The sequence below is a fragment of the Rhinolophus hipposideros genome (assembly GCF_964194185.1).
Source record: "Rhinolophus hipposideros genome assembly, chromosome: 11".
NCBI classification, from domain to species: Eukaryota; Metazoa; Chordata; class Mammalia; order Chiroptera; family Rhinolophidae; genus Rhinolophus; species Rhinolophus hipposideros.
The window spans coordinates 8,072,746-8,085,563 of record NC_138057.1 but is presented as its reverse complement, the minus strand read 5'-3'; the positions used below and the strand labels follow the sequence as shown (position 1 = coordinate 8,085,563).

The following is a 12,818-nucleotide window of genomic DNA, read 5'->3' as shown; positions in this document are numbered from 1 at the left end:
TAAATTTCAATTTTTTCATCAATAACATGGGGACAATAACGCCTAATTAACATGTATGCTTAATAGAAAACATCTATCATAGAACCTGGCACATAGGGATCATTAAATATAAGCTATAACCATACAATTACCCAATTCAAATTAAACTTCATGAGTGCATTTAATAAAAATATATGTATTACCTACTACATGCCAGGTACTGTGATGGGTGCTGGAAAAGGTTAGATGAAAGGCTTATTTCTATCCTCCAGCAGTTTGAAATCCAGCTGACTTGGAGGAGGATCCTGGGGGTGGGGGGGGGTGGAAAGGAGATGAATTGAAGAAGCACCGTTGAGAAAAAATAAATCCATGAACAGAAAGTTACTGAAGAATTCACCAAGCAAGTGATGTAAGCAAAATGGCTGATGCTCTATGTAAAACCTGATTAAAGGGGGCAGAAAGGATATGCCACAAATAACTGAGTTAAAGCACTGGACAATTTAAATATTTTTAATGTAGCCTCAGTAAAACAGTTCTGATGCATACCCACAATTTCCACTTTATAATTATTTTAGTAAGTTAAGTTTAACGTTATTCATGCTTTGTATTCAAAAAATATGTAATCTAAATTTAAAATTCACTGAATTCCATTTGATGTAAATATTCATAACATTTCAGGTTCTGACCACTTGTTGGAATGTAATACTCAAAGAATCACAGAAAATTTATAATTAAAAATTTAGGCAACTGGGGTATTGACGGGAAAGAGACATGAGGAAAATTTCTAGGGTAAGGGAAATCCTTCATATCTTGATTTTAGACTCTATAGAACACATGTGTGTCAAAAAACATTGAACAGCATACTGTGCTGTGTTAGTAATCACACTGTAATTAAAGACACACATACATACAAAATTGATACATATATTGTTTTGATTTATAGGCAACTGGTCCTTAAAAGCTACTAAAAAGGCAAAAAAGATACCTATTAGACATTATGTGAACATTTAAATGAGTAATATAAAACTCAAATTTATTGCATTGCTCTTAACTCATCTTTGGATTGTTTCATTATAGAATAACTATATTCTTGATTATGGTAACTCATCATTCAATCTGTTCATCTAAGATGATATACAATCTTTTTTTTTTTCTTCTTTTTTTTTAAGGAGGGCGCAGCTCACAGTGGCCCATGTGGGGATCGAACCTGCAAGCTTGGAGTGATCAGCACCACACTCTAACCAACTGGGCTAACCGGCCACCCATACATTCTTAATTCTAACTTAATTTGTCAAATTCCATGAAACAAAGATATGTGAAATGTCTATTTATTTAAGAATCTCATATTTATAAAAAGTTTCATAGGTGACTAAATTTTAAGCTCTAATTATGGATCAGCTTTACAATTTAATTCACTAACCACTAATAATTTTAAAGAAAAATCTTTGTATCTCTCTTATATAATCTACACTACTTCTTAAGATTATTTACGCACCCACCTCGAAAAAAGTAAGTTGAAATAAAAATAAATTTGACTTTAGTTGAGAATACACACTAACTGGGGAAGCTAATTAAAGCCACTGACAAACTTTTAGATTATATTAAGGTAATGATAGTAGTAATGTTGTCAACATCTAAAAGGCAGATAGAAAAAGGGAGAATGGGAAGAATAGCATAGGAGGATTTCACAGATCAGGATTGTAACTGGCACTCAGCATTTCTACCCTAGTTTCTATTGACGAACCTGTCACAAGCCCAAGATGTGCAAAGGGAACTGGGAAATGTAGTCTCTGCTATCTGGACCCCACTCTGAGAAAGCAAAGGTGGAGGTCTAGCCATCCTATCACGCTATACTAGCACAGTAGAGGTCAATCAAAATCTTAAGTCACAGAAGGTGAATGACATATTTACAATGAAGGTTTATAAAACTAATTAAAGAAAACATTTTTAAATGTGGGATAGTTCTAAAATTGAGTCCAAAGACTGCATTTCAGAAATAAAATATCACTTTGGGAAAGCTTTCTGTTTTTACAGGCATTCCTTTTTAAATATCAGGCAAACATTTTTATAGGTCATTTTCCTCACATACAGTCAGTTCATGATATACAGAGTAAATCAGAGGCAGGGAAATAATGCAACAAACCTTCCCTTAGACCAACAGAAGGCATAGCAAAAAAAAAAAAAAAAAATTGTCTCTTTCTTATAAGACCAAAGGAAAAAAGTCTATATTCCTCATTTTTCATCTCCCTGGGACATAAAAAGGTGAGAGAGTACTCTGAATCTTACTTCACAAAGTATGATGATTTTTGCCTGTTTACAAACAATGAAGAGCTGTTTTGAAAAGGGAACTAGTCCATTTATCTTTACAAAGTTCTACTCCTAAAATCTGAATACATGCCAAAAGAAAAGCAATTTATCTCTAAAACAAGAGGACATTTTTGTTTCTGCTTTAAAGGGTTTGTAGCTCTGTAGGTTAATTAGTCTCTCACATTGGAAATTATGGCATTTTCTCCATGAATGACAATACAGTCAATATTACTTTTTCTTTATTACTATATTCTTGAGTGAACCACATGACTTGTGATCTACAGAACTTTAAAATTTTAGTATAACTTTTGAATCTAAGATCATATTATCCAAAAAATGATATCAACAATGACCTAAGAAAGCTGTAATTATCAGCAATTTCCTCATTTCTCTCAGAATTGAAGTTTACTATATACATCTTTTTAAAATGACATCCTTCAGTGACATCTTTGATTATGTAATATCTAGTAATACAGAAACAAAGATTCAAAGAAAATCTCTATAGCTTACAAATTTCTCTTTCCTCTGCTGCTCAAAACGTATAGCAGATGGGGATATAAATATGTAAAACACATATTGTACTTATCTAATCGTTTTTAAGACTTTGTGCCTATGAAAGCTAATTACCAAATTAAGATTTTTAAAAAATTCTGACAACAAATGAGATCTTCTTTTATGATAAACCTTTCAAACACTGTACTAGAGCTATGCCTTCAGTGAAAAAGAGAAAAAGCAAACCTCTAATGTCCTAATTGATACCGCTCAAATTAATTCTAAATTTTGGTGGCAGTTCAAAAGCAAACCCAACAAAGAGCAAAGGATGAAAATGCCAACTTCCCTTTGAAGCCTTCCTCTCTCAATTCTACTCACCAGACTGGATGATGATTCTTTGGTTTCATTCATTTTTATCACCCATTTGTGAACATATAAATATTATGATCATGTGTATCTATATTACTGCCTGTCACAGAGCCTGACTCACATTAGGTGCTTAATAAATGTCAACTCATTAAATAAATGAATACAGTTAATTAAAAGCTGAATAAAAGACTGCCAGATAGAGGCAGCAAAGGGTAGAGACAGGAGAAAGAGTACTGAATAGAAATGAAAATGGTTACTTCCTGTATATGACCTCAGATAGGTAAGTCATTTAATAAATAAGCTGAACAAGATTGTCTCTCATATCATTTCCATTTCTAAAATTTTATTTTTTTAAAAAGTGAAATGATCATCATCCTATACATAAATATTCACATAGACTAAATAAACACTCTTGACCAACCTCCACTGAACCAATTCACCAGTTTTCCATCCCGTCTGAAAAACAATAGTCTGAACAAAGGTTCTCCAACTTTAGTGGGCCTCAAATTAACTGGAGGGATTGCTGAGTCCCACTCCCAGGGTTTCTGATTCAGTATGTCTGGGGTAAGATCCACGCATTTACAATGCTAACAAGTTCCTAGGTGATCTGATGCTATTGGTCCAGAGATTACACTGGAGAACCACCACTCTATAGTAGGTGCCCATTCATCAACCTTCCTATCAGGTGAACTGTTTGATTATCAAAGGTCAGTTTCCCAAATCTGTATAATCCAGTTGAAATTACTTATTATAGTTATATTAGCTAATTAAATATTAGGAGAATGTACAAAGGGGTGTCATTTTCAAAATACCTATTGAAGTAGATGTGGGAATGCTATAAAATATTGGGACATTTTCATAAAAATCTAGAGTTTTGCATTCCTTCCCAATTTAATTTCTTAGTCCAAATAAAAACTAAAAGTGAAAGTAGTAGACGATGAATTATTGGTGTTGAACATATCACAGGCACAAAAGGACATGAGGAAACTTCTGGGGGTGATAGATATGTTCATTATCTTGACTGTGGTATTGTAGTGATCACTTCTTGGATATATATTTATGTATATATATATATATATATATATACACACATACATATGTGTTAAACTTATCAAATTGTACACTGTAAATTTATGCAATTTATTGTATGTCAATTACACCTTACTAAAGTATATAAACAACACACAAGCAAACACATACACAGATACCTAACGAAACTGCTAAAATAATCACAAAACCAAATTTTATGAAGATATGGAATAACCATAACTCTCATACACTGTTGGTAGGAAGGCCTAATCATGTTGAAATTATTCTCTGAGTTACAAGAACTAGACAACTAGTCCCCAAGAATCAGACAAACCCTTAGTGTCAAAATTAAGACAGAGTCTTTTTTCTAATCTTCAGGCGATGAGCCCTCAAAGACTTTCACAGCATGTAACACAGCTCAAAGCCTTCCAGTGATTTCAGTGTGTCGGGTAATATAAAATTATGCAGTAAGATCACCTTAAAAACAATCCTATGAACTGTAAAATAAAGGGAATATCTTTGTAACATGTGCTTCAGAGAAGAAAGCTAAATCTGAGCCTAAAATATGCAGAAGAATTTGAATTGTATTTAGTAGTTTTAGGGTGGGGGTTCCTAAACTGCAGGTCACATTTTATAGCACCCTCATGTTTCTGACTTTGAGGATGAACAGGCATTGGCTGGTCAAAGTATGAGAAAAATCATTCTATCATGGGCAAAAACAGTAAAAGTATACGCAAAGATAGTTACAGAAGGGCTTTATTATTTATTTTCCTCTAGTATTCATCTATGTATCTTAGTCACAGGCGGAAGTATCCAGAAGGCTCCCTTCTTTATTCTTGCCTCCTCTTCTGAGAAAGCAAATTCATTTATTCCACAAGCAATTACTTAGCATCTTCAATGTGTAAGCCTAGAACTGTGTGCACTGCCTGGCCTTAAAGGAACAGAGCGTAGGCCTAATGGTAATACACTATGATTATTGAAGGACTTAATTTTACCCTTGCTTTTGACAGCACAGCTTTATACATAGTCCCATTATTTGCCTATTTTTACATGTTAAATAAGTTTTTGACTTACCTTTGAGTTCTACTAACAATGGAAGTACCATGAAGAATAAAATAGCTTACATTCATTTCTAAGGAAGAAACACGGAAGGACTTAATCACAAACTAGACAAACACTCCTGACAATCCAGAGTGATTATTTAGTATAAGGTCGAGATTCAGAATGCTAAACTCTTTGGATCATAAACCCCTTCGAAAATCGAATGAAAGCTAAGGAGCCTGTGGTAGGCAGTTTGTGACAGGGCTGCCAATAATCCCCACCTCTAGGTGTTCACAACGTGGTTTCATCTGCCCTTGAGTATGGACTGCACCTAGCAATTTACTTCTGATGAAGCTGTCTCTCCTGTGATTAGGTAACAGAGATCATGACTTGTCTCACTAGTGCTGTCTCTCGTCCTCTCACTTGCTCTCCCTGAGGAAGTACACTGTCATGCTTTGAACAGCTCCATGCAGAGGCCCATGTGGCAAGGAATCAAGGGAAGCCCTTCACCAATAGCTCACGAGAAATGGAGGCCTCTGTCTAACAACCCACAAGGAACTGAATCCTGCCAAAAACCATGTGAGCTAGGGAGTGAATCTTCCCTTCTCTAAGGGAGGACTACAGCCTTGAGAGAGAAAGAGCCAGGGGACCTAGCTAAACTGTATCTGGATTTCTGACCCACAGAAACTATAATATGATAAATGTGTATCATTTCAAGAGCCTAAAGTTTGGAGTAATTCCTTACACAGTAATAAATAACTAGCATGGACCCTCTCTGCAGAAACGTATATAGTACATGGACAAATTCAGGCACACATTTTAGGGAAATAGTGGCCTCTCGGAAGTCTACCCGTAGAACTCCTAGTGGCCCAGGTATCCCAGATTAACAAACATCTCAAACAATATGAACAAAAGGCCTGCAAGAAATCAATTTAACCATGCTATACAGCTTAACAAATGTCAGAATACTTTCCTTCCATAAAGTATTACAAAGAAAGTTAAACTACTGTATAAATATAACTGATAACTTAGTATTACTATTACCAAAGGTAAAATCAAGCCAAGTTATACCTAAACATTATTTCAAATAATATATTTCATAAATACTAAGTAATTACTGAGGATAAAATAATGACTAAAGCACTGTCCTTAACTTTGAGGACTTTACTGCCAGGTGGGACACACACGCACACACACACACACACACACACACACACACACACACAAAAGCTATCATAAGAGTTGGGAGTACACATAGAGATTTGCATATGGTATCTACTCATGTACATAATAAAATGACTTTATTGGATTTTAATTATAAAGTAATTAAAATAGTTACCTGTACTGTTTTTCCAAGTCCCATGTCATCACCAAGAATACACCCTCTCCCTTGGATGAAGTGTCCATAAAGAAACTGGGCTCCTTCCCTTTGATAGTCTCTCAAGTATCTATTAATAGTATAAGGAATAGAGTCTCCATCTTCAGATAATTGAAAAGCAACAGCAGATGATGGAAATTTTTGGTCTGGGAAATACGGTTTTTCTAAATCTTCATCATCAAATATGAAATTTCTAGAGCAATCTTTAACAGATTTTACTTCTTGAAGTTTTTTAAGAGGTACTTTCCTTTCTTGAAGATCTGAATATAAGACCACTGCAAATGACTTCCCATTTTCATCCACAATGATAGATTTTATGCTTGCTTCACACAGTTTTTCATTATCTGGAGAAGGGACAAGACATCTTTCTCCTGGATGCCATATGTCTGTAATGATGAAGAAGAAAATAAAGTTTCCAAATCTAGTTTATAAAGTAATACCTCATTTATCCACTGCTATGAGAAAAAAAAAAATACCTCCCATAAATACTCTTTCCAAATAACTGAAACAAGATCAATTATACCTATAACATGCATAGATATTTTCCTAAAATACATCATCAGATGTTCTCCTATAAAAAGCAGAATAAACGGTACATAATTTTTTCCAGTGGTTCTCACTCTGGTTGTCTCATAATCTCCCCATACATGCTTGGATACTACCTCTGTTGATTCAGTGCATATGAACCATGGGCAACTGGTTTTATTACTTTGTTTGGTTGTTATTGTTGAATTCCAAGGTGGTTCTGATGCACAGCCAGAGTTGAGAATCACTGATTTAAATATTCATGATGACTCATGAACATTACGTATATTATTCGTGATATGGTAGCGGAATAGTGAATAGGATTTGGTGAGGAGGAAACTAAAATCCTCTGGACAGCAAAGCTTTTGTTGTCTTCTCTCTTCTTTTTTATAGTTATTCCATCTTTGTTCTCTGAAGACAGCTGTTTCTTCTGTCGATACTGCTGCTTCTAAACTGTTGCTTTAATATGTATACAACTAATCAAAGGAGCCTCCAATTCAAAGATGTGTACCAGTTTTGTCACAGCTTTTTCCCCTCGAGGTTTTTTGGAAGGGTTGACGTTCTTAGAAAAGAGATGAATTCCAAGATCTCTTTCTGCTAACATTTTATTATTTTTTTAAGAGCCTGACTTCTATATACATGAATTTATTCTGTACTTAACTGTACAGCTATTTTATTTTCTCTTCAGAAAATACAGCACTATGAATGGGGAGGAGAGTCTCAATAGAGTATACTATTGATACAATTAAGAAGTACCAAATAGAGGAAACTAAGTAAAAATAATTTTACAAATGGAATTTCTTATAGCAAGAATCCCAGAGGATTTGTGGGATTGGCTACAAATGTAAGAACTGTAGGAATTATTTTTCTCACACATTTCTCATTGAGATCGGATGACGAGTGCTAGTTTCCTAGTGTCTTCTTGATGATTTCAAGTTTGGTTTTTATAACATTCATGATTATAATATGACTAGTATGTCTATACTCTCTTAAAGAAGAATAGCTCATTATGCTATTTCTATCAGTTGTTCCTCAAAAGTAAAACCATTATTCCCACTAACTTTGGTGAGGTTGTGTTTTGCATAACAATTAGAAGTACACAGAGAACAATCTGTTCTCCCACTCTAATCTTTGGATCTGAACTATCTGAGAACTGCAACACTATTCTAAAAGACAGTTTAAATGTGAAACTAAAACTCTGATCCAGTGTACAGAGATAACAATAGGTCAATGGGCCCTATTTTCAAAATAGTATTTTTTGAGCCTTAAAACCTAAATTAACTGATACAGCGATTCTTAACACATTATTTCTGTTTCACATGATTTGTTTGCCTACTCAGAAAATGCCTTTTAATTTTAAAGACCTAACTCATTAATCTATTTACTATTCAACATATATGATTTGATACCAATTATTCATCAGATACTTTTCCACACAATGGGTACAAAGTGAAAAATAAACAATGCCAAAAATGAGAGTGATTAAACATTGCTCAGAACCAGATTTTCTGAATATTAAAAATGGCATTATCATCTAAGCAACCTTTCAAAGTAAAAAGCCTTTAGCCAGCCCTTACTTATCTTTTTATATCATTCCCTAAACCCAATCCATCAGAATATCCTGCTGGCGCTACTTCAAATATGTATCACTTTTCCTCCATGCTTCCCTGAAAAGAAGACCTAGCCGGACAATCAGCTCTAATGCATCTTTTGGAGCAAAAATTAAAATAAGACCGGGTATTATATTATAGACCTGGTCCTATATTATAGTAAAATAAGACCAGGTTTTATATTATTATATTATATTATACCCGGTCTTATTTTATTATAAGACCCACACCTTTCTCTTAGGCTTATAATAAATATAAGACCCGGTCTTATTTTATTGTAAGACCGGGTCTTATATTTATTTTTGCTCCAAAAGATGCATTAGAGCTGATTGTCCGGCTAGGTCTTATTTTCGGGGAAACACGAACAACTGTTGGCAAACTATTTCTGTAGAGTCAGATTTTAGCTACTTGTTGTTTTCGATTTTGCAGCCTATCCTGTCTCTTGCCCCTTGTAATGCAAAAGCAACCACAAACATATAAACACATGGTCATGGCTGTGTCCCAACAAAACCTTATCTATGAAAATAAGTGCTAGGCCAGATTTGACTCAACCTCGGCCCCAAAGCATGTCACCTTCAGCTTTCTCCTAAATTCCTGCTATAGACTCCTAACCATTCTCTGTGCTGCCACTACTTCCCCCCTACAATCCATTTCCTACATAGTAGCAATATTGGCTATTTAAAAATATAAATTAGCAAAACTTTAACTTAAAATCTTTCAATAACCATCCACTGCACAAAGAATAAAGTCCAAACTCCATACTATAGCCTACAAACCCCTGTATGATCTGTCTACCTCTACTTACCTCTCCTATTTAATCTGCCAATTACTCCCTTGACTCAAACATGCTATGCAGGTCTTCTTTCAGCTGTTTTTATGTCATCTCCTTAAACCTTACTTAAACTAGGGTACCTCATTTTTCTCTACGTCAGTATTTTATGGCCTCTGTAGCATATATCACAATGTTTAATTATGTTTACTTGTTTTTATCAGCCTGTCCCACTAAAGAGAAATTTCTTTTCCAAGAAAATGTCTGTATTGTTCAAAAATTTATCTCCACGACCAGCACACAGTAGACATTCGATAAACATGTGCTGAATTTATGAATGAAAACATATCCTTGATCTCACAGATCCTTGGTATCTACTGAGGGAGACATATTATTACAAACATGAAATTGTAGCAAGTGCTCTGGAAGAAGAGCACAGTGTGCTATGAGAAAGAAGTGCTGAGGAAACATAATTTAAAAGGGAAGGTCTAAGAAGAGTATGTCAAAGGGTACCCCATGTCCAAAAGCCTTATGGGCGTCACACAATTTATGGAAATCTATTTGGTTTCTGAGTTTGGATAATTCCTAGAACTAAATACAGTTAATTTGAGCTAGGGATAGAATCTCTCCATATTCAAACTCCAGAACAAATAGCTTAAATTGGAAGGATTTCCTGTTGGATTAAAGGGGGGGAAGGAGGATGAGGTTCCTTATCTGGTACCTGTCTTCCTCCTTAACTTCATTTCCTGCCCTCTCTCCCTCTTGCATTCCAAACTGGCCTCCTTGCTATTCCTCACCATGGCAAGCATGCTCCCACTCAGGGCTCCCAGCTTTCTGTTCCTTCCACCAACACACTTCCTAAATACCAAAGTGACTGATTCTGTCACTGTATTCGGGTCTCTGCTTAAATGGCATCTCCACATTTCTCTGACCATCCAATCTAAAACAGAACTCCCTGCCCTCTTTCTTCCTCTACCTTGTTTGATCCGCTTTTCAGAGAAAAACATGAAATATCGGTTATTGTTTTACTCAACTTGAATATGAATTCCTTAGGCCAGGACTTAATTCGTGTTCACAGCGACATCCTGGACAGCTAGAACAATGTCTGAAACTCTAATACTTGTAGAATTAGCAAATATTTATGTATAGCTAACATTTGAAGGCTTATATGTTCCAGCATGTGCTTTACATGTCATTTATTTAAGCCTCACAACCTTTTCATTACTTCATGTAGGTAATATTATTTCTTCCATTTTACAAATGGTGAAACAGGTAAAGGTTAACCAACTTGTCCATCATCACACAGCTAGAAGGTGGCCGAGCCTGGACTGCAGCACGCTATCTGAACTTGTAGCTCCATGCTGTACCAGACCACACACGCATGAACAACTCCCTGGAACTGAGTAGCCCCTGCCCCTTTTAAATGAAGCATCATTACCCCACTCGCTATAATATCCACTCAGCAGCTTTATCTGTTTATTTCACTTGCCATATTTCTATAGGTATTGATAGTTGTAGTCCCTAAGTTACAGTGTCATCAATTCCTAGCATCTAGAGTTAAGGCTTATTCCACAAACCTCTTTAAACTTTAGCTCTGAATTCCTTATCTGTGTAATGAGATCGAGCTCTTCCTCAAAGGAAAGCACGTAAATAAACCATCCGTATGATGCTGGGTGCAGAACAAGCACTCACTGTCTGGCAGCTTTTGTTATATCACCATAAACGATGAAAGCTATTGACTCGGGGGTAAGAAGGCCCCTCAGGTAATTTGCAGCAGATATAACCACCCTCCTTAAGCCCTCTCTTGGGGACTCCTTAGAGGCAGAATATAAGGCCCCGATTCAGTACATCATATATTAAGCTCTTTGTGTTATAAACGGAACTAAATATCTCAATCTTTTTCTCAAGAACTTAACTACAAACTTCTACCATTCTCAAAGGACCGGGGCATACAAGTTTAAAAACTAAAAATATCAACTATCGACTAAGGGCCAGACGCTGGGTCACATACGTGCTTTGCACAGACCGTCTCTTTGAATAATCACAAGAACTCAGCAATGCTCTCCATATTACAGATGAGGAAACTGCCCGAGGTTGCTTCCAAGCAACGTCAGAGCCAGCACCAGACCCAAGAGCAGTACGATTCCAGAGTCCACATCTCGGCACTGGGTCTCAAAGAGCAGGTCCCAGCCTCGGAGACGTTCGCCATCTCCAGCTGTCACTCAGAGGAGCCACGGGGTGAAATCCCAACCCCACGGGAGCGGAAGGAAGGAACAGGTCCACCCCGGCGCGGGAAAGACGGGTGTCAGCAGAGAGGCGCACTCGGAGCTTATACCTTTGCCGCTGGTTTCCGCGAGGGGCTTCGGGGCAGAGGGATCCATCTGCCCAGAGGGACGGGCCTGGAAGCCTGGCTACTTTTAATACCCAACACACCGCGGAGGACCGCAAGGAGGCGAGCGGGCGGACCGCGGCCAACACCACTTCCCGCCGCCCTCCGTACATCGCCCCCCTACGATCCCACGCCCCCGGGCGAAAGGGGACAAAGATGCGGCCGGAGGCGGTCCAGGGAGTAGGGATGGCGAAGTCCGAGGCAGCGGCAGAGCCGGAAGGCGCTCTGGAGGCTGACAAGGCGGCGATCACCCAGCCGTCTCGGGCTCCGCCGCCGAGGGAGGACAGCAAGCGGGCATGCCGACCCCTACCCCTCCCTCTCAGGGTTGGACCTCCTTCTACCACCCGCCTCAACTTCTAACCCTGACTCGGGAAATCCCGCGAGAGCGGGCTCCCGAGCTGTCATCGGGATCTCGCGAGAACAGAATCTGGGTCACATGGGCGGAGCAGTCTTCCCGCAGTATTTTTCTCCCAGGGCCGTGCCACAAAGACCCGTGGTACTTGGAAGTATCGCGAGGTTTGACATTGCTTGCGCGCGCCATGTGCGGAATCTTGCATCTCCTGGGGGAAGCAGGAAAATATGCGGGTCCTTGGTCCTGCTGTGGCCGTCTAAGCGCCGGTGAGAAGGTTGGCGGCTTGGCAGGAGATGGTCGTCCCTGCGAGCATGGCATTCTGGCTTATATTTGGCGCTTAGTTACCTCGTCCAAGCCCCAAACCCAGGAACGAGAGGATGCCAGCGATTCCCTCCTGGAGTGCTGCCTCAGCCGCGTGGGTCTGACGCCTCAGGACCCCCCCGCCCCCCGCAAGCTGACTGAACTTAGCACGTTTTTCTTGCATCATACACTAAAATATAGTAAGTCATAAATAACTAATGTGAGTACAAAACCAGCAACACGTGCCATAAATGGAAGGCAAAGGTTAAAATGCTATG

The 12,818-nt window shown here is 37.9% G+C and overlaps 1 protein-coding gene across 3 annotated transcripts in view; it reads right to left on the bottom strand.

The window, feature by feature from the left end:
• The window catches only part of ERCC6L2 (ERCC excision repair 6 like 2), a 119,355-nt gene extending 107,031 nt beyond the window's left edge, over positions 1-12,324 (bottom strand). The window contains exons 1-2 of one of the 3 annotated variants that reach the window (XM_081066810.1): positions 11,835-12,324; positions 6,557-6,981 (exon numbers count right to left, since the gene is read on the bottom strand). In XM_081066810.1, the coding sequence (XP_080922936.1) occupies positions 6,557-6,981; positions 11,835-11,880 (471 nt within the window). In that variant the 5' untranslated portion in view covers positions 11,881-12,324. Of the gene's footprint in view, positions 1-6,556; positions 7,048-11,834 lie in introns of all 3 variants that reach the window. The other 2 variants (XM_081066809.1, XM_081066811.1) reach the window with 2 other exon arrangements.
• Between the last annotated feature and the right edge of the window lie 494 nt (positions 12,325-12,818).